At 47.0% G+C, this 20032-nt stretch overlaps 1 protein-coding gene across 4 annotated transcripts in view; it reads right to left on the reverse strand.

Annotated features, from left to right (window-relative positions):
- LOC142365662 (CDC42 small effector protein 2-A-like) overlaps window positions 1-20032 on the reverse strand; it is a 118642-nt gene that overhangs the window by 46291 nt on the left and 52319 nt on the right. For 3 of the 4 annotated variants that reach the window (XM_075446681.1, XM_075446684.1, XM_075446682.1), the window contains exon 2: window positions 13762-14080. Coding sequence is in view for 1 of the 4 variants with exons in the window: in XM_075446684.1 (XP_075302799.1) it covers window positions 13762-13815 (54 nt within the window). In the remaining 3 variants the exon portion in view is untranslated. Of the gene's footprint in view, window positions 1-13761; window positions 14081-17520; window positions 17649-20032 lie in introns of those variants that run through there. The other variant, XM_075446683.1, reaches the window with a different exon arrangement.

The following is a 20032-nucleotide window of genomic DNA, read 5'->3' on the forward strand; positions in this document are numbered from 1 at the left end:
GTTTATTATATAGTGGGGCCTCTTCAGCAAATGTCACCTCCTCCTCTGGTGACATTCCAAAAATCTTTGCCTTCTGGCCAGTCCATGATGACCTCCAGGATTCCTGGCCGACTGGGGTTTCCCATTCGGGCCCGCTGTGTGATTAGTGCAACCCATGTACTCCACGTAGCATCAGTGGCATGATGTGTAGAGGGGACCTTCCCTTTGAACATCCAGCCCAGGACCGGCAATCGTGGTGCTAGGAGGAGCTGTGCTTCAGTGCCGACCACTTCTGAAGCAGCTCGAATGCCTTCATATGCTGCCAGAATCTCTTTTTCAGTGGGAGTATAGCGGGCCTCAGATCCTTTGTATCCCCGGCTCCAGAACCCCAGGGGTCGACCTCGAGTCTCCCCTGGTGCTTTCTGCCAGGGACTCTAGGTTGGGCCATTCTCCCCGGCTGCGGTGTAGAGCATGTTTCCAACATCTTGTCCTGTCCAGACTGGTCCAGGGGCTATGGCATGAACTATCTCCTGTTTAATTTGTTCAAATGCTTGTTGTTGCTCAGGGCCCCACTCAAAATTGTTGTTCTTCCGGGTCACTTGATAGAGAAGGCTTACAATCTGGCTGCAATTTGGGATGTGCATCCTCCAAAAACCCACAACACCCAGGAAGGCCTGTGCTTCCTTTTTGCTGGTTGGTGGAGACATAGCTGCTATTTTCTTGTTCCATTGGGATCTGACGACGCCCATCTTGCCATTTTATTCCTAAAAACTGGATCTCCTGTGCAGGTCCCTTGACTTTATTTCGCTTAATGGCGAAACCGGCTTTCAGAAGGATTTGGACTATTTTCTCCCCTTTCTCAAAAACTTCTTCTGCTATATTGCCCCACACAATGATGTCATCAATGTATTATAGATGTTCAGGGCCATCCCCCTTTTCCAGTGCAGTCTGGATTAGTCCATGGCAAAGGGTGGGACTGTGTTTCCACCCCTGGGGCAGCCGATTCCGTGTGTATTGGATGCCCCTCCAAGTAAAAGCAAACTGTGACCTGCACTCTGCTGCCAAGGGAATCGAAAAAATGCATTGGCAATGTCAGTTGTAGCATACCACTTGGCTGCCTTTGACTCCAGCTGATATTGAAGTTCTAACATGTCTGGCACGGCAGCACTCAGCGGTGGTGTGACTTCGTTCAGGCCACGATAGTCTACTGTTAACCTCCACCCTCCATCAGACTTTTGCACTGGCCATATAGGGCTATTAAAAGGTGAGTGAGTCTTGCTGATGACTCCTTGGCTCTCTGGTTGATGAATCAACTCATGAATGGGGGCCAAGGAGTCTCAGTTTGTGCGATATTGCTGCCCGTGCACTGTCCTGGTAGCAATTGGCACCTGCTGTTCTTCAACTTGCAGCAATCCCACAACAAAAGGATCTTCTGAGAGGCCAGGCAGGGTAGAAAGCTGTTTGATCAGGGGACCAGGTAATTTCCTCTTCCTGTTTGAGCTCTCTCACTTCTTCCTCCAATTCCCTTGTCAAAGGACCAGCTTCTTGATCAAATCTTTGCTTTTCTTCCTCCTCTCTTACTAATCGACAATATGGACCCGTTGCTCTCCTTGTCCACTGTTTTTTGCTTTTCACTAGTGGGGCAATTACTGTAGTTGTTGTTTGGGTCTCTACTTCAACTATATTGTCCTCAGATGCATTTTGGGTCCCTGCCTCAGCCACAGTCTTCTGAGAGTACTGAACTGTGGCTCGATAGGCACAGGCCAGACCCCAGTACACTGCCAGAATCTGCTGGTTTTCATCAGGGTAAACAAGGCACCCTTCTATCAGGTGGCGCATCAGTTTGCCCAGGTTGTTTGCCTGTTCAGGTGTAAAATCCCAGGCTATGGGAGGTGATAACCGTCCTAGGAACCTGCCCAGATCCTTCCACACACCCTGCCACCCAGGGACTGGCTGTTTTAGGGCACATTTCAGTATCGCCTCACCCATAATCTGTTTTCTCTTACACCAGGACGAGACCACATTCCACAAACCCCATAATATGCCAACAGTATTAACTAGTAGTATTAGACAGCTCACGTGAGGGTGAACAAGGACTTTGGGAGCCTGCCTAATAAAACCATCCACAGAAATCCCAGGTAGGGAGAGGGAGATGTATTCCCTCATCGTCTCCACAAGACAGCTTTCGCAATACAGCAAGGCTGTCAACACCAGGACAAAGCACATAGCCATTGTTTGTACCAACATGCTCCCAAGTTCCTTCTTCCACCCTACAAAATATCTCCCTCAGCAAAGTAAAGCTGTCAATGCCAGGGCAAAGCACAAAGCCATTAACTGTATTAACAGTCCTGGTTACAGGACTGGTGCCACAGCCAGGGGTTCGGCTACTTAGAACATGGAAATCGCTTTGAGAAACCTGGTCTACTGGGGGCTGATAGGGGCCATCTGTCAGAGAAATGGAAGAGCATCTTCGGTCAGAGGCTTGCCAAGCTGGCGAAGAGGGCTTTAAACTAAAGTTGCCGGGGGAGGGGATCCTCAGTCCATCCAACTGCTACCAGTTTGGTGCTGGTCCCAGTAATAGATGCCCAGAGCCTGGAGAAGGATCACAGGTCAGCAGGAGAGCACCTGAAGGGCAGCACAAAGGAAATTCTGCCAGTAAGTCAGCTCCATCAGGGGCCCAACTTAAATGCCTCTGTGCAACCACACACAGCATGGGGAATAAACAAGAGGAGTTAGAGACATGCGTGCACACATGCAGGGCTATGATCTTATTGGCAAGACAGAGACATGGCAGGATGGCTCCTATGACTGGAGTGTTGGAATGGAAGAGTACAGGCTCTTTAGGAAGGATAGGCAGGGGAGATGAGGAGAGGGTGTCACCCTCTTTGTCAATGACCAGCTAGAGTGCATGGAGCTCCACTTGGGGATGGATGAGGAGCTGACTGAGAGCTTATGGGTCTGGATTAAAGGCAGGGCAGGGACAGGTGACATTATAGTGGGGGTCTGCTATAGGCCACCCGACCAGGAAGACCAAGTGGACAATGCCCTCTATAGACAGATAGGAGCAGCCTCACATTCACAAGCCCTGGTCCTCATGGGGGACTTCAAACACCCCCAATATCTGTTGGCAAGACAACATAGTAGGGCATAAGCAATCCAGGAGGTTCCTGGAATGTATTGATGACAACTTCCTCATACAAGTGATAGGAGCTAATGATGAGAGGTGCTATGCTAGACCTTGTTCTCCCCAACAAGGAGGGGCTGGTGGGCAATGTGAAGCTCAAGGGCAGCCTTGGCTGCAGTGACCAAGAAATGGTGGAGTCAAAGACTCTTAGGGCAGCGAGGAGGGTGCACAGCAAACTCACTATCCTGGACTTCAGGAGAGCAGACTTTGGCCTCTTCAGGGACCTGCTTGGTAGAGTACCGTGGGATAAAGCCCTGGAGGGAAGAGGGGCCCACGAAAGCTGGTTAATATTCAAGGATCACCTCCTCCAAGCTCAGGAGTGATGCCTCCCAACAAAGAGGAAGTCAGGCAAAAACACCAGGAGGCCTGCATGGATGAACAAGCTGCTCCTGGACAAAGTCAAACACAAAAAGGAAGCCTACAGAGGGTGGAAGCAAGGCCAGGTAGCCTGGGAGAAACACAGAGAAATTGTCTGAGCAGCCAGGGATCAGGTTAAGAAAGCTAAAGCCCTGATAGAATTAAATCTGGCCAGGGACGTGAACCTGAAGGTGCACAAGTCCATGGGACCTGATGAGATGCATCCGAGGGTCCTGAGGGAACTGGTGGATGAAGGTGCTAAGCCACTGTCCATCATATTTGAGAAGTAATGGCAGTCCAGTGAAGTTCCCAGTGACTGGAAAAGGGGAAACATAACCCCCATCTTTAAAAAGGGTGAAAAGGAAGACCCGGGGAACTACAGGACAATCAGTCTCACCTCTGTGCCCGGCAAGATCTTGGAGCAGACCTCCTGGAAACTATGCTAAGGCACATGGAAAATAAGGAGGTGATGAGTGACAGCCAACATGACTTCACTAAGGGCAAATAGTGTCTTATAAATTTGGTGGCCTTCTACGATGGGGTTACTGCATTGGTGGATAAGGGAAGAGCAATTGATGTCACCTACCTGGGCTTGAGCAAAGCATTTGACACTGTCCCGCATGACATCCTTGTCTCTAAATTGGAGAGACATGGATATGACGGATGGACCACTCTGTGGACAAGGAATTGGCTGAATGGTCACACTCAAAGAGTTACAGTCAACGGCTTGATGTCCAAGTGGAGACCAGTGACAAGTGGCGTACCTCAGGGGTCAATACTGGGATCAGCACTGCTTAACATCTTTGTTGGTGACATGGACAGTGGGATTGAGTGCACCCTCAGCAAGTCTGCAGATGACACCAAGCTGTGTGGTGCGGTCGACACACTGGAGGGAAGGGATGCCATCCAGAGGGACCTTGACAGGCTTGAGAGATGGGCCCGTGAGAACCTAATGAGGTTCAACAAGGCCAAGTGCAAGGTCCTGCACATGGGTCGGGGCAGTCCTCGGTATCAACACAGGCTGAGGGATGAAGGGATTGAGAGCAGCCCTGCTGAGAAGAACTTGGGGATGCTGGACATGACCAGGCAATGTGCGCTCACAGCCCGGAAGGCCAACCATATCCTGGGCTGCATTAAGAAGAGTGTGTCCAGCAGGTCAAGAGAGTTTATCTTCCCCCTCTACTCTGCCCTAGTGAGGCCACATATGGAGTACTGTGTCGAGTTCTGGAGACCTCAGCACAAGAAGGACATGGAGCTGTTGGAGCTGGTCCAGAGGAGGGCCACAAAAATGATCAGAGGGATGGAACACCTCTCCTATGAGGAAAGGCTGAGAGAGTTGGGGTTGTTCAGCCTGGAGAAGAGAAGGCTGTGGAGAGACCTTATTATGGCCTTTCAATACTTAAAGGGGGCCTATAGGAAAGATGGGGAAAGACTTTTTAGCAGCACCTTTTGCGATAGGACAAGGAGTAATGGTTTCAAATTAAGGGAGGGTAGATTTGCACTAGATGACCTTTAAAGGTCCCTTCCAACCCAAACTATTCTATGATTCTGAGATTCTATTACCAGAGTATTTACTAAATTCCAATGAGCTGAAGCAAAGGGATTAATAGCAGAAAACATATTGTGCCAATGTGGGAAAAAGACCCTGCATGAACTCTCTGAATGCAGACTGAGTTTGTAGCCCTGGCAACTGGAAGTTTTACTTATTTTAAAAGGCTTTTACTTTTAAAATGTAATCATTTGATGTACATTTTATGGAGCAACAAAATACTAAATGGTAAAAGAGATTTTAAGGTTGTGATACCTGTAAATGTAAAATTTCCACTTACTAGAGTGATTGCAATTATAGTAGATCCTTGCTGTTTTGAGAAGACAGGAAAGCTCTAAGAGGCTCCTAAATAACGCTACTTAGACAAACTTGACTTGCTGTTTGGGGGGGGGATAGGAAAGCTCTAAGATAGAGAGACTCCTAAATAGTGTTATTTGGACAGCTCAGCCTTGGGAGGGCAGATGCACCAAGCTACAGAGATAAAGAGGCACCAAGAGGGCGACAAGACCGGAGCAAAACAACCTGGAAGGACACGGTATAGGTGATCTTAGAACTGAGTTTGCGCAGAAACAAAGGTCAACCAGCAGACACTGTGATGAGGAGTATAAGCCGTCACCTTGAGACCCTCAAAGACCACCCGAGGACGCTAACAGACATGCCCGAAAGACATTAACATATGCTAATTTGTTCTTGGAAAAGTCATGAATATGCTAAGCATTTCTCAGAAATGTAATGAATCTATATATTGTGATTGCATTTAACCTGAAATGACAGGGTGTTTGGCGTGCACGTTTGGAGGAGAGATCCCCCGTGTGCCCGGCACCACGATAAAGAATACCTGCTTAACAGTCTGCCAACTATTGAGTCTTCAACTCCGGCTTTTCACAGCATCAGTTGTACTTCACAGCAAACTTCAAAGGAAAAGTTTTATCTGTCTGATTACATAAAAAGCTACAAGGACACCTAAACCAAACAAAATCTTCTTTTTCCTTTTACAACTTTTATTTCTTTTTCACTGAGAAATAATATGACCTGACTGATTCTACAACATAAGTGTACTGGTTTTGGCTGTGATAATTTTCTTCATAGTAGCTTGTGTGGTGCTATGTTTTGGATTTGTGACTAAAACAGTGTTGATAACACACTAGTGTTTTAGCTATTGCCAAACAGTGCTTACACGGCATCAAGGCCTTCTCTGTTTCTCATGTTCAGGGCCCCAGAAATGATCAGAGGGCTGGAACATCTCTCCTATGAGGAAAGGCTGCGAGAGTTGGGGTTGTTCAGCCTGGAGAAGAGAAGGCTCCAGGGAGACCTTATAGCAGCCTTCCAGTACCTGAAGGGGGCCTACAAGAGAGCTGGAGAGGGACTTTTTACAAGGGTATGGAGGGTTAGGACAAGGGGAAATGGTTTTAAACTGAAAGTGAGGAGATTTAGATTAGACATAAGGAAGAAGTTTTTTACAATGAGGGTGGTGAGGCACTGGAACAGGTTGGCCAGAGAAGTTGTGGATGCCCCATCCCTGGAAGTGTTCAAGGCCAAGTTGGACGGGGCTTTGAGCAACCTGGTCTAGTGAAAGGTGTCCCTGCCTATGGTAGGGGGGGTTGGAACCCAAACCATTCTATGATTCTGTACTGCCCCACTATCAAGTAGGTTGGGAGTGTTCAAGTTTGGAGGGGGTACAGCTGAAACAGCTGACCCAAAATTGACCAAGGGAATATTCCATACCATGTGACATGCTCAGCAATAAAAGCTGGGGGAAAGGAGGAAGTGGGGGAGGGGGGGCATTCGTGATTATGGCATTTGTCTTCCCAAGTAACCACTCTGCATGATGAAGCCCTGTTTTCCTGGAAATGGCTAACCATCTGCCTGCTGATGGGAAGTAATGAATTAATTCCTTGTTTTGCTTTGCCTGCACATGCAGTTGTTGCTTCACCTATTAAACTGTCTATCTCAACCCACAAATTTTTGTATTTTTACCCTTCCAGTTCTCTTCCCCATCCCACTGTGGGGGGAGTGAGTGATCAGCTGTGTGATGCTAAGCTGCCTACCAGGGTTAGCCCACAACAATAAGTTATTATGCAATTTAAGAAATCCTAAGTACTTGTTCACTTTTCCTATTGTTTGAAATAATATGGTTCAGATAGTGGGAACAGAAGGGCTTACATCAAACAGACTAAATAGAAATAAATATTTAAACGAGTGTAATGTTCAAAGAGAGAGTGTTCAAGAGAAAGAGCCAGAGAGAGATCTAAATACTGCAGTAGATCATTTTGGTGAAATGAAGCATGATACGACCAGCATATAAGAAGACTAATTTTGTTGTCTTCAAAGGATAATCAAGAGGCCCTCATATTTGTAAAACATTACTGCAGATTTTACACTGCAGTAATTTCGCATAAGTATTATGCACTTCAGAAATTCCTATTGTATTTTAATACATCTCTGTGCTGGTTTTGGCTGGGATAGTTAATTTTCTTCACAGTAGCTAGTATGGGGCTATGTTTTGGGTTTGTACTGAAAACAGTGTGGATAAAACAGGGATGTTTTAGTTACTGCTGAGCAGTGCTCACACAGAGTCAAGGCCTTTTCTGCCTCTCACACCACCCCATCAGCAAGTAGGCTGGAGGTGCACAAGAAGTTGAGAGGGGACACAGCCAGGACAGCTGACCCGAAACTGACCAAAGGGTTATTCCTTATTATATGACATCATGCTCAGCAATATAAAGCTGGAAGAAGAAGACGGAAGGGGGACATTCAGAATTATGGCGCTTGTCTTCCTAAGTAACCGTTACACACGATGAAGCCCTGCTTTCCCGGAGATGACTGAACACCTGCCTGCTGATGGGAAGTAGTGAATTAATTCCATGTTTTGCTTTGCTTGTGCATGTGGTTTTTGCTTTGCCTGTTAAACTGTCTTTATCTCAACTCACGAGTTTTCTCACATTTACTCTTCTGATTCTCTCCCCCATCCCACTGGGGGGGAGTGAGCAAGCAGCTGTCTGGTACTTAGCTGGTGGCTGAGGTTAAACCATGACAATCTCTTAAGTCTAATAATCTTTTCCACTTTTCCATAACTAAACTACTTACTTGATGTCAATTTTAAAAAATAAGATCCTTTTCATATATAATTAACATCATCTAATTTGAAATCTAGCTAGAATAAGTGTTTGCCAAAACATTTAAGCTGCACGACATTCAGTAAAAAGTCATTGTGCTTATACACATGCCCCATGAAGACCTACTTATCAATGTCCAAGAGCTCTGTATTTTACAGTGTTCTGTAGTGCATTTCCTCAGAAGATGTGAAAGCAGTTAACAGCATCCTGGGCAACCATTAATCTAAGTAAAATATTCCAGAAGTCAATTGGTTTTTGCAATCTTTTTTGGTCTCCCGTGATATCCTCCTAGGGAAGCTCAGGAAGTGTGGGCTGGATGAGTGGTCGGTGAAGTGGATTGAGAACTGGCTGAATGGCAGAACTCAGAGGGTTGTCATCAGCGGCGCTGAGTCTAGTTGGAGGCCTGTAACTAGTGGTGTCCCCCAGGGGTCAGTACTGGGCCCAGCCTTGTTTAACTTCTTCATCAACGACCTGGATGAAGAGTTAGAATGTACCCTCAGCAAGTTTGCTGATGACACCAAACTGGGAGGAGTGGTGGATACACCGGAAGGCTGTGCTGCCATTCAGCGTGACCTGGATAGGCTGTAAAGTTGGGCAGAGAGGAACCTGATGAGGTTCAACAAGGGCAAGTGCAGGGTCCTGCACCTGGGGAGGAACAACCCCATGCATCAGTACAGGCTTGGGGTGGACCTGCTGGAGAGCAGCTCTGCGGAGAGGGACCTGGGTGTCCTGGTGGACGACAGGTTAACCATGAGCCAGCAGTGTGCCCTGGCTGCCAAGAAGGCCAATGGGATCCTGGGGTGCATCAGGAGGAGTGTGGCCAGCAGGACGAGGGAGGTTCTCCTTCCCCTCTACACTGCCCTGGTGAGGCCTCATCTGGAGTACTGCGTCCAGTTCTGGGCTCCCCACTTCAAGAAAGATGAGGAGCTACTGGAGAGAGTCCAGCAGGGGGCTACAAGGATGGTGAGGGGACTGGAACATCTCCCCTACGAGGACAGGCTGAGGGAGCTGGGCTTGTTTAGACTGAAGAAGAGAAGGCTGAGAGGGGACCTAATAAATGCTTATAAGTATCTGAAGGGTGGGTGTCAGGAGGATGGGGCCAGACTCTTTTCAGTGGTGCCCAGTGACAGGACAAGGGGCAATGGGCACAAACTGAAGCATAGGAAGTTCCGTCTGAACATGAGGAAGAACTTCTTCCCTCTGAGGGTGACGGAGCCCTGGAACAGGCTGCCCAGGGAGGTTGTGGAGTCTCCTTCTCTGGAGCTATTCAAGACCCGCCTGGACAAGGTCCTGTGCAGCCTGCTGTAGGTGACCCTGCTTCGGCAGGAGGGTTGGACTAGATGACCCACAGAGGTCCCTTCCAACCCCTACCATTCTGTGATTCTGTGATTCTGTGATTCTGTGATTCTGTGAAGCAGATTCTTCCCTTTACAAAAAAAAAAAAAAAGCAAAACCAGAAAATCAACACCCTCCCCAAAACCTCACATGCATAACACCAATAACCCACTATTCAAAACACATAGCTGACAAATTAGAGAAACCAGGGACTACAGTTTGTACCCATTTGCTATTTAGAAAACAGCTAAGTGTTGCAGCCTGCAGCAAACCCCATAAACTTCAGTCATTCTGCTTGAACCACTAGATCAATTAACATCTTTATCTTCTTCTGTCTCTCTCCCCATCTCTCTGAGTTTTCCTTCTCTCTCACTTTCTTTTGTGCCTTTGCTTGCTGTTTCCCTCTCTCGCTTGATCTCCCCAACACTCCCACTCCCTCACTGTCTCTCCGCCTCTGTCTCCATCTCTGAATTTTGTCTCACTCCCTGTCTCCCTCTTTCTCTCTCTGCCCATTTGACTGCCTCTCAATCATTCAGTCTTTTAGTTTCTCTCTAGTTCTTGTTTAATCTGTGGTGCTCACTCTCTCCCTCCATGTTGTCTACCTCACTTCAGCAAGGCTTTTGACACTGTCTCCCATAACATCCTCCTAGGGAAGCTCAGGAAGTGTGGGCTGGATGAGTGGTCCGTGAGGTGGATTGAGAACTGGCTGAATGGCAGAACTCAGAGGGTTGTCATCAGTGGCACTGAGTCTAGTTGGAGGCCTGTAACTAGTGGTGTCCCCCAGGGGTCAGTACTGGGCCCAGTCTTGTTTAACTTCATCAATGACCTGGATGAAGAGTTAGAGGGTACCCTCAGCAAGTTTGCTGATGACACCAAACTGGGAGGAGTGGTGGATACACCGGAAGGCTGTGCTGCCATTCAGCGAGACCTGGATAGGCTGGAGAGTTGGGCGCAGAGGAACCTGATGAAGTTCAACAAGGGCAAGTGCAGGGTCCTGCACCTGGGGAGGAACAACCCCATGCACCAGTACAGGCTTGGGGTGGACCTGCTGGAGAGCAGCTCTGCAGAAGGGGACCTGGGTGTGCTGGTGGATGACAGGTTAACCATGAGCCAGCAGTGTGCCCTGGCTGCCAAGAAGGCCAATGGGATCCTGGGGTGCATTAAGAAGAGTGTGGCCAGCAGGTCGAGGGAGGTTCTCCTTCCCTTCTACACTGCCCTAGTGAGGCCCCATCTGGAGTACTCTGTCCAGTTCTGGGCTCCCCACTTCAAGAAAGATGAGGAGCTACTGGAGAGAGTCCAGCGGAGGGCTACGAGGATGATGAGGGGACTGGAGCATCTCCCCTACGAGGAGAGGCTGAGGGAGCTGGGCTTGTTTAGACTGAAGAAGAGAAGGCTGACAGGGGACCTAATAAATGCCTATAAATATCTGAAGGGTGGGTGTCAGGAGGATGGGGCCAGACTCTTTTCAGTGGTGCCCAGTGACAGGACAAGGGGCAGTGGGCACAAACTGAGGCACAGGAAGTTCCGTCTGAACATGAGGAAGAACTTCTTTACTCTGAGGGTGATGGAGCCCTGGAACAGGCTGCCCAGGGAGGTTGTGGATTCTCCTTCTCTGGAGATATTCAAGACCTGCCTGGACAAGGTCCTGTGCAGCCTGCTGTAGGAGACCCTGCTTCAGCAGGAGGGTTGGACTAGATGACCCACAGAGGTCCCTTCCAACCCCTACCATTCTGTGATTCTGTGATTCTGTGATATCTATCTTTCTCTGGCTCACTCATGCCATCTCACTGTCTCTCTCATTCTCACTAGCTTGGCTCACTCATGCTCGCTTGCTCTTGCTGTTTCATGCTTACTCAGTGTGTCACCTGCCATCTTGCTCTTGTTCTCACGCGTGCTACTGGCACCTTGTGCTCATTTTCTCACCTGCTTGCACTTGCTCAAAGTCACACTGTGTCACTCTCTTGCTGCCTTGCTCTTGTTCCATCTAGTGATCACTATCTTTCTCTCCATCTCGCGTTCACTCAAGCATGTGCTCTTGTCTCTCTCACTGTTTTGACCAATCAGGCTCACTCCAGCTCACTCCCGCAGTCTCACACTTGCTCACTGTCTTTCATTCGTGCTCGCCTCCTCTTGCCTGCTGTCTCACACTCGCTCGCTGTCTCACCCTCTCACTCAGTCTCACTCTCCCTCGCTGACTCGCACTCACTCGCTCTCACGGTCTTACACTCATTCTGTCTCACAACTGCTGTCTCACTCGCTCTTGCCATCTCATGTTCCCTCTCTTCCTCTTTTGCTCATGCTCTTTTCCTCCCTCTCTTTCCCTCTGCCTTCTGGTCTCTTGCTCTAGCTGCCTTGCTCTCGTTCTCAATAGTCTCTCCCCCTCCCTCACTCTCCAGTATGTGCTTATCTCCTCCTTCTCTAGTTCCAGCTCATCTTTTCTCTCTCTCCCTCCTGTTTGTATCCTCGTGCTCTCCTTTTGTGCTCATCTTGTTCCTCTCCCTCATGCATTCTTCTCCTCTCTCTCATCTTCCTCTCTCAGCTGTGCTTGTGTCCTCCCTGTTACTAGTCTCCTCACACTCATATCCTCACGTTCATCTCCTCAAGTCTCATGCTCATGTTCATCTCCTGACAATCATCAACTAGCACTTGTTGCCCCACTCTCACCTCCTCCCCCCAGTCCATCTCCTCCTCACGCTCACCTCCTTGCCCACTCGCCCTTTGTTCTCGCTTGGCTCCTCACCCCCACTCAACTCACCCCCCTCGCCCGCCTCCTTGCTCCCACTCACCTCCTCATCCACTTGCCTCAGCTCAACCCCTCGCCCCCTCGCTCACTTCCTCATCCCCTGCCCCCTCGCACCCCTCTGCCCCCTTGTGATTTCTCTCCCCCTAATCCCCGCTTTCCCCCTCAACTTCTCGACCCCTTCTCATTCGCCCTCCCCCTCTCACTCGCCCTCCCCCTCGTTGCCCTCTCACCCTCCTTCTCCCTTGTTCTCTCGCTTGCACTTGCCCTCCCGCTCACTCACGCCCTCTCACACTCCCTCATTCTCTCCCCCTCACCTGCCCTTGCCTTCCCGCTCACTCGTTTGCCCACCCACCTCGTTCACTGTCGCCCTCTTGCTCCCGCCCTCTCGCCATCTCGCTCCCGCCCTCCCTCTCCCACCCTCCCTCTCAATCTCTTGCTCATGCTTGCTCCCTCCCTTGCTCTTGATCTTGCGCAACCACACCTTCTCCCTCTCCTGCCCCATACTTGCTCTCCCGCTCACTCTTGCTCTCACTCACTCTTGCTCTCTCACCCGCACTCACCTGCTCGTGTACTCACTCGGTCTCCTACCCACGCTCACTCTCCTGCTCTCACTTCCACTTCCCTTCGCTTGCTCACCCTTGCGCTCGCCCACCCTTGCATGCACTCACGCTCTCTCCCATGCTCCCACTCTCCCTTGTTTGCACTCGCACTCGCCCTCACTCGCTCCCTCAATCTCTCTTCCTCCCTCTCTCGTCCCCTTGCCCTCCCCCGCTCATGCTCACCTGCACACTCTTGTTCCTCCTCTCTCGTGCTCTCGCTCCCCTGCGTTCCCTCCCCCTGGTTCCCTCTCTCGATCACCCGCTCTCGACCCCTTCCACTCCTGCTCACTCACTCCCGCCTGCTCTCCCTGTCTAGCGCTCCTTCGCTCCCTCCCTCCTGCCCGCCTGCCCCTGCTCTCTCACCCACCCGCCTCCTTGCTCTCTCGATCTCGCTCTCGCCTGCCCTCTCTCTGACTTCATTTAAATGAGTGCTAAGAAAGGCAGAGGAGGAATGGATTTTACCCTATATTTCTTAACAGCAGTATTTCCTTCCTTCACCATTGTCCAGCCACACAGGAAAATAAGCCTTAAACAGCATCAGATGTCATGACATTTCCAGGTTTCCATCTGCTTTTTGGCAGATGTTAGAGCAACAGTTTAGGTCCTCCTCCCATTCCCCTTCCTTTCTCCATCTCTACAGTTCAAACATATAAAGGCTCTTTTCAAAGACTTCAGACAGATTTAAGATTAAGGATAGGAAAATGTCTCTATGACAGTCTAGATCAGAGTCTTTTCTTTCACAGCTAAACCAAGATGGTAGTTAATTCCTTAATTCTGACTGGGCTTAGTCCAACAGCACTAATTTAAGAAGCTAAAACAAGCAAAAAAAAAAAAAAAAAAAAGAAAAATTGAACAGTGTATTGGATTATATACAAAACAGTTCCAATACTCATACTTACAGGCTGAGGCTGTTCTGCAATACAGCAGTTGAAACACAACCAGAACTCACTCATTGTTTACAGTCTGAAGTGCAAACACAGATGAAAAGCAGGATTCAATATCTGCAAAAGTGTCTCCAGGTAGCAAATTCTTTAAATAGATTTATTTATAATGGTTCCAGTGTGAAAAGTTTCTCTGTTGGGCTTTTCTTCCAAAGAAAAGTAAGTCCCAGGATAAACAGGTTGAAGATAATTTATTTTGGAGTCTTCTTTCAGAAGACTGGTCCCAGCACCACGCAAGTGTTACATATGCTTCTTTGATCCCTAGCGTTACGTGAACCTGAAAAAAAAGAAGTACATTACATCAGAAAGAAAGAAGATACAGAATCTCATACTTACAGACAGCCACCCATGCCAGTGATTTCTTGATAATATCTTGAACTGCAGAGTGGAGAGACATTAGCAAACAAACGACATGCTTATTTCTTTTTAAGAGACATCTCTTAAGAGCGCAGGAGCAGGCAATTCCAATGTGTCAGATGTCAAGCAAGCAGGGCAGAAGGCCAGCTTGGCTGAGCAGGGATCTTCTTCTAGAACTTAGGTGGAAAAGGAAAGTGAATGGACAGTGGAAGCAAGGACAGGAGACACAGGAGGACTACAGAGATGCTGTTTGCTATTGTAGGGAGAAAATTCGTGCAGCCAAAGCTCAATTAGAGTTCAAGCTGGCCAGCACTGTGAACGACAAAAAAAAGGGCTTTTTAAAATATGCTAACAGCAAAAGGAGGATCAGAAATAATGCCAGTCTGCTACTTGATGAGGTCAGTCACCTCACAAATAGGGATGTAGACAAAGCAGAGATGCTTAATGCCTTCTTCATCTCTATCTTCAACACTGATGATGGGCCCTGGGACCCCCAGAGCCCTGTGTTGGAAGATCGTGACTGAGGGGATGATAAACTCCCAGTCGACTCTGAACTTGTTTGAGACTTGCTGCTCCAGGTGGATCAACATAAGTCTATGGGGCCGTGATGGGATTCATCCCAGGGTATTGAAAGTGCTGGCCGATGTCATCACGGGACCTCTCGCCATTATTTTTCAGCAGTCTTGGGAATCTGGAGAGGTCCCAGTCGACTGGAAGTTGGCAAATGTTGTCCCAGTTTTCAAGCAGGGTAAGAGGGAAGACCCTGGTAATTACAAGCCTGTCAGTCTCACTTATGTCTGGTAAAATTATGGAGAAAGTTATTCTGGGAGTTATTGAAAAACACTTTAGAGACAACACAGTCCTGAATATGAGTCAACAGTGTGCCCTGGCAGCCAAAAGGGCTAACTGTGTCCCGGGGTGCATCAAGCACAGCATAGCTAGCTGGTCGAGGGAGGTGATTGTCCCACTCTGCACTGGTGCAGCCCCACCTTGAGTACTGTGTGCAGTTTTGGGTGTCTCAATATAAGAAGGACATCAAACTATTAGAGTATGTCCAGAGGAGGGCGACCAAGATGGTAAAAGGTCTTGAGGGCAAGACTGAGCGACTGAGGTCACTTGGCTTGTTCAGCTCGGAGAAGAGAAGGCTGAGGGGTGACCTCATTGCAGTCTACAACTTCCTCAAGGGGGACAGCGGAGGGGGAGATGCTGATCTCCTCTCTCTGGTGACCAGCGATAGGACATGAGGCAATGGAATGAAACTGTGTCAGGGGAAGTTCAGATTGGACATTAGGAAAAGGTTCTTCACTGAGAGGGTGGTCGGTCACCGCAACAGACTCCTCAGGGAAGTGGTCATGGCACCAAGCCTGTCAAAGTTCAAGGAGCATCTGGACGACTCTTAGTCAGATGATTTAGTGTTAGGTAGTCCTGTGAGGAGCAGGGAGTTGGACTCAATGATCCTTATGGGTCCCTTCAAACTTGAGACATTCTATGATTCTACAGTGACTAGTGAAAATGGCATATACCAGAAATTCAAGTGAGGCTGAAATTCTCTAACTTCTGTTAGGTAAACCAGCATCAAGAACTGGCATCCAATTTTCCATCTATGTTTGATCTACTCCTAACTTTCACTGTCTTAATGGAAAATGACAACTGACCATACACCCCTTTAACTTCTTAAGGAATTCTGCTTATTGACACTTCATATTTCTCAATGGAAAAATTACCCAGTCCATTCACAGAGCAAGGTAGCAAGGTTTAAATACTATTTGACCACAATCCTGTAGCACAGCTGTCAAGAAAATATATGCTTTTCTAAATCTAGAGAAAAAAGCATCTCCGTATTCTGAAAACTTCACACCTTAACTAGAACTAGGGATTTTCCAGAAATCTTTGTTGGAAGTACCCTGATAGGCATTTTTTGAAATAATATTGACATTTTTGAAAAGTTGAAGGGAGGGGTTCAAAGTAGTTACTGAAGCTGCTCTGAAAGACACGTTCATCTCACCAGGCCAGATGCACTTGCAGAAGCCCTCTTCCTCCCTTCCCTCTAGCAGGGCAGGCATTTTTAGGAACTTTGGCAATGCTTTTAATGCACCAATTCTCTTTTGTACTCTCAGATCCCAAGAAACCTGATTTGCAAGTAACTCTTCCAGACAAAGCACAACATAGCCTGAATAAGGTTGAAAACCTTTTTTCACTTCCTCATAACTTTCCATATCTTCCCCAAAATGCTCCATGTTTAGTTCCAAGTTAAGAATAAAAACATTGAAGAAACGTCTTCAAAGTTGAAGTTATACTTTTTTGTGCACTTTTAAACACTAAAAGCAAAGTCTTGATTCTGTAGTGACCCATTTTATTCATGTCCTTTCCTTTATGATAAGGTTTTGAACATTATGACTAAAGTTACTTATAATTAGAGATTTTCTTATAAGGGTTTTATTTTGTGATCATTGGTCATTTGGAGTCTTTTTTTTGTCCTCCCTACTTATATTGAAAAAGTTTTCATTATTTCCTTAAGTAACCTGAGAATAGACTGTACTTCAAATTAAGCTGAAAACAAATTCATAGCCATGAAGAACCATCATATTAAAAGAATGTGTTGCTTCTGAATGAAGTTTCAAAGAATACTGTAAATGATGCAGCAGGATATCCTTTTATACACAAGGAAAGAACAACAACTTTACCAAATTAAAAATACACATCTCTGTACCAGATTTTTTTTTATTATTGTAAAACAAATATTTTGAGGAAAAAAAGACTATTCCATAACATATATAGAAAAATAGTCAAGAAAATATACAGTTAGCTTAAAAAGAAAGCACATGGTGCATAAAAGACTGAAATCCAACACTGAAATGCAACTTCAATGGAGATACCAGTATTATTGACCTAGTTAAGATACAAACTGCTGTGAACATAGGCAATTTCAAAGTGTTCTAGAAACATTATTATAAAAAAGTATGTATTCTCAACAGAACAGTTAGTACTGTTCTGAAATATGAATATACAGGAAGTTAAGTTGTCTCTTCAGAAATAAACTGCTTACCAAGAAACACCAAATTGTATCTTTTGCGTACCTATGAAAACTTCAAGGCATTTATTGCTAAAAATATCCATTTAGAAAATGCCCTATGGGTCAGACTTCAATCTTGACTAAGTGATCGAGAGTTTTACTGCCAATATAACCATTGTAAACCTGAAAATATTTGGCTTTCCTATGAAATGATCCATGTATACAGTGGCATATGGCTTACCTACATTGATAGGTATCCAGTGAGGAGAAAAAGCCTAGAAGAGAGGCATCAATTTTAGATTCTATGAGTGATTTTTCCAACTAGTTTTAAGACAAATTGAACATACCTGCAAATGTGAAACTGGCTCATTTCAGCTCCTCAAACTGAAAGTTGCTGACAAAATCATAAGCAATTTGCAATGCTTATCTATTAAATATGAAAGAAGCTTTATACATCTCAATTCTTAGTCAATGACTTGCTATAAGGAAGTACACAGGCCATGTGACAAGTGTACTCTGACCCCAAACAACAAGTATTTGAACTCAACAATTAACTTCTAGTTAATATTAACTAAAGCTATTCAAAATTCTATTTGCATACAACAAACATAAAATATCTATATAGCATGCAGTTAGAAATTACACTTCCACACATCCTCTGAAAAACAGGGTACATCACAGATAGATAGGATATAATTTTCAAGATGCAAACTCTGTCTGCCAACAATTTAAAGAACTTTCATGAATAAAATGAAAGTTTTTTGCCTGAGCAAAAGCTAAAGCATGTTATTAAAAGCATTGTCCAAATGCCTCTTAAACACTGACAGGCTTGGGGCACTGATCATCTCTCTAGGAAGACTGTTCCAGTGTTTGATCACCTTCTCAGTAAAGAAATGTTTCCTAACGTCAAGTCTGAACCTCCCCTGGCGCAGCTTTGAACTATTCCCACATGTCCTGGCCCTGGATCTCAGGGAGAAGAGATCAGCACCTCCCTCTCCACTTCCCCTCCTCAGGAAGCTGTAGAGAGCAATGAGGTCATCCCTCACCAGTGCTGAATACAGCAGGATCATCACCTTTTTTGTCTGACTGGTTATGCTGTGTTTGATGCACCTCAGAATGTGGTTTGCCCTCTTAGCTGCCAGGGCACACTGCTGACTCCTATTGAGCCTGCTGTCGACCAACAACCCCGGATCCCTTTCTGCAGGTCTGCTCTCCAGCCACTCCTCTCCCAGTCTATACTTGTGCCTGGCATTACTCCATCCCAGGTACACAATCGGGCATTTGTTCTTGTTAAATTTCATGACATTAATCACAGCCCACTATTCCAATCTATGCAGATCCCTCTGAAAGGCCTCTTGTCCCTTAAGAGAGTCAACAGCACCTCCCAGTTTGGTATCGTCAGCAAACTTGCTAATGGTGTGTTCAACTCCCGCATCCAGGTCACTGACAAAAATATTGAACAGAACTAGCCCTAAATTGAACCCTGAGGAACACTGCTGGTGACCGGTTGCCAGCCAGATGTAGCCCCATTCACTACAACCCTTTGAGCCCTGCCCTTCAGCCAGTTCTTCACCCAGTGCACTGTGTACCTGCTCATCTCACAGTTGGACAACTTGTCCAGAAGGATACTGTGAGGGATGCATGACAAGATAAGCATGCAAGACAATTTAGCAACGGATGGTCCATTAGATATTTTAGGGCTGCTTAGATACTGAGCCCACATGTAATACAAACTTATTTGTTCATTTTTACACTTCTAAAAACAGTCTGGGTAAAAAGCAGTCAGGAACAGTAGCAATAGCTCCTTGCTCCTTCATTAGTTCCCCCTCGCATCCAATAAGGGATGGAGACCCTCCTTGGCCCTCTTTTTGTTGTTGATGTATTTGTAAAAACATTTTTTGTTGTCCCTTACAACAGTGGGCAGCCTGAGTTCTAGCTAGGCTTTTGCCTTTCTAATTTCCTCTCTGGACCACCTAACGAGACCCCTGTACTCCTCTTGAGTCACCTGCCCTTTCTTCCATAGGTTGTAGACCCTCCTTTTTTTCCTGAGTCCCAGCAAGAGCTCCCTGTTCAGCCAGGCCAGTTGTCTTCCCCGCCGGTTCGTCTTGCGGCACATGGGGACACAGCCTGCTCCTGTGCCTTTAAGACTTCCTCCTTGAGGAATGTCCACCCTTCCTGAACCCCTTTGCCCTTCAGCACTGTCTCCCAGGGGACCCTCTCAACCAGCATCCTGAACAGGCCAAAGTCTGCCCTCCGAAAGTCCATGGTGGTGGTTTTGCTGTCCCCCCTCTTTACTTCACCTGAAACCACGAACTCTATCATTTCATGGTTGCTAAGCCCAAGATGGCCTCCAACCACCACATCTCCCACCAGTCCTTCTCTGTTAGTAAACAGCAGGTCTAGTGAGGCACCTCCCCTGGTAGGCTCACTTACCAGCTGCGTCAGGAAGTTATCTTCCACACACTCCAGGAACCTCCTAGACTGTTTCCTCTCTGCTGTGTTGTATTTCCAGCAGATGTCTGGTAAGTAGAAATCCCCCACGAGAACAAAGGCTAGCGATTGTGAGACTTCTGCCAGCCTCTTGTAGAAAACTTCATCTGCCTCTTCATCCTGGTTGGGTGGTCTATAACAGACCCTCAGCAGGATGTCTGCCTTGTTGTCTTTCCCCCTATCTTTACTCATAAGCATTCGACCTTGTCATCACAATCGTCGAGCTCTATACAATCAAAGCAGTCCCTAACATACAGTGCCACCCCACCACCTCTCTTTCCTTGCCTATCCCTTCTGAAGAGCTTATAGCCATCTGTCGCAGCAGTCTAGTCATGAGAGTTGTCCCACCATGTTTCTGTGATGGCGACC

The sequence above is a fragment of the Opisthocomus hoazin genome, chromosome W (assembly GCF_030867145.1).
Source record: "Opisthocomus hoazin isolate bOpiHoa1 chromosome W, bOpiHoa1.hap1, whole genome shotgun sequence".
NCBI classification, from domain to species: domain Eukaryota; kingdom Metazoa; phylum Chordata; class Aves; order Opisthocomiformes; family Opisthocomidae; genus Opisthocomus; species Opisthocomus hoazin.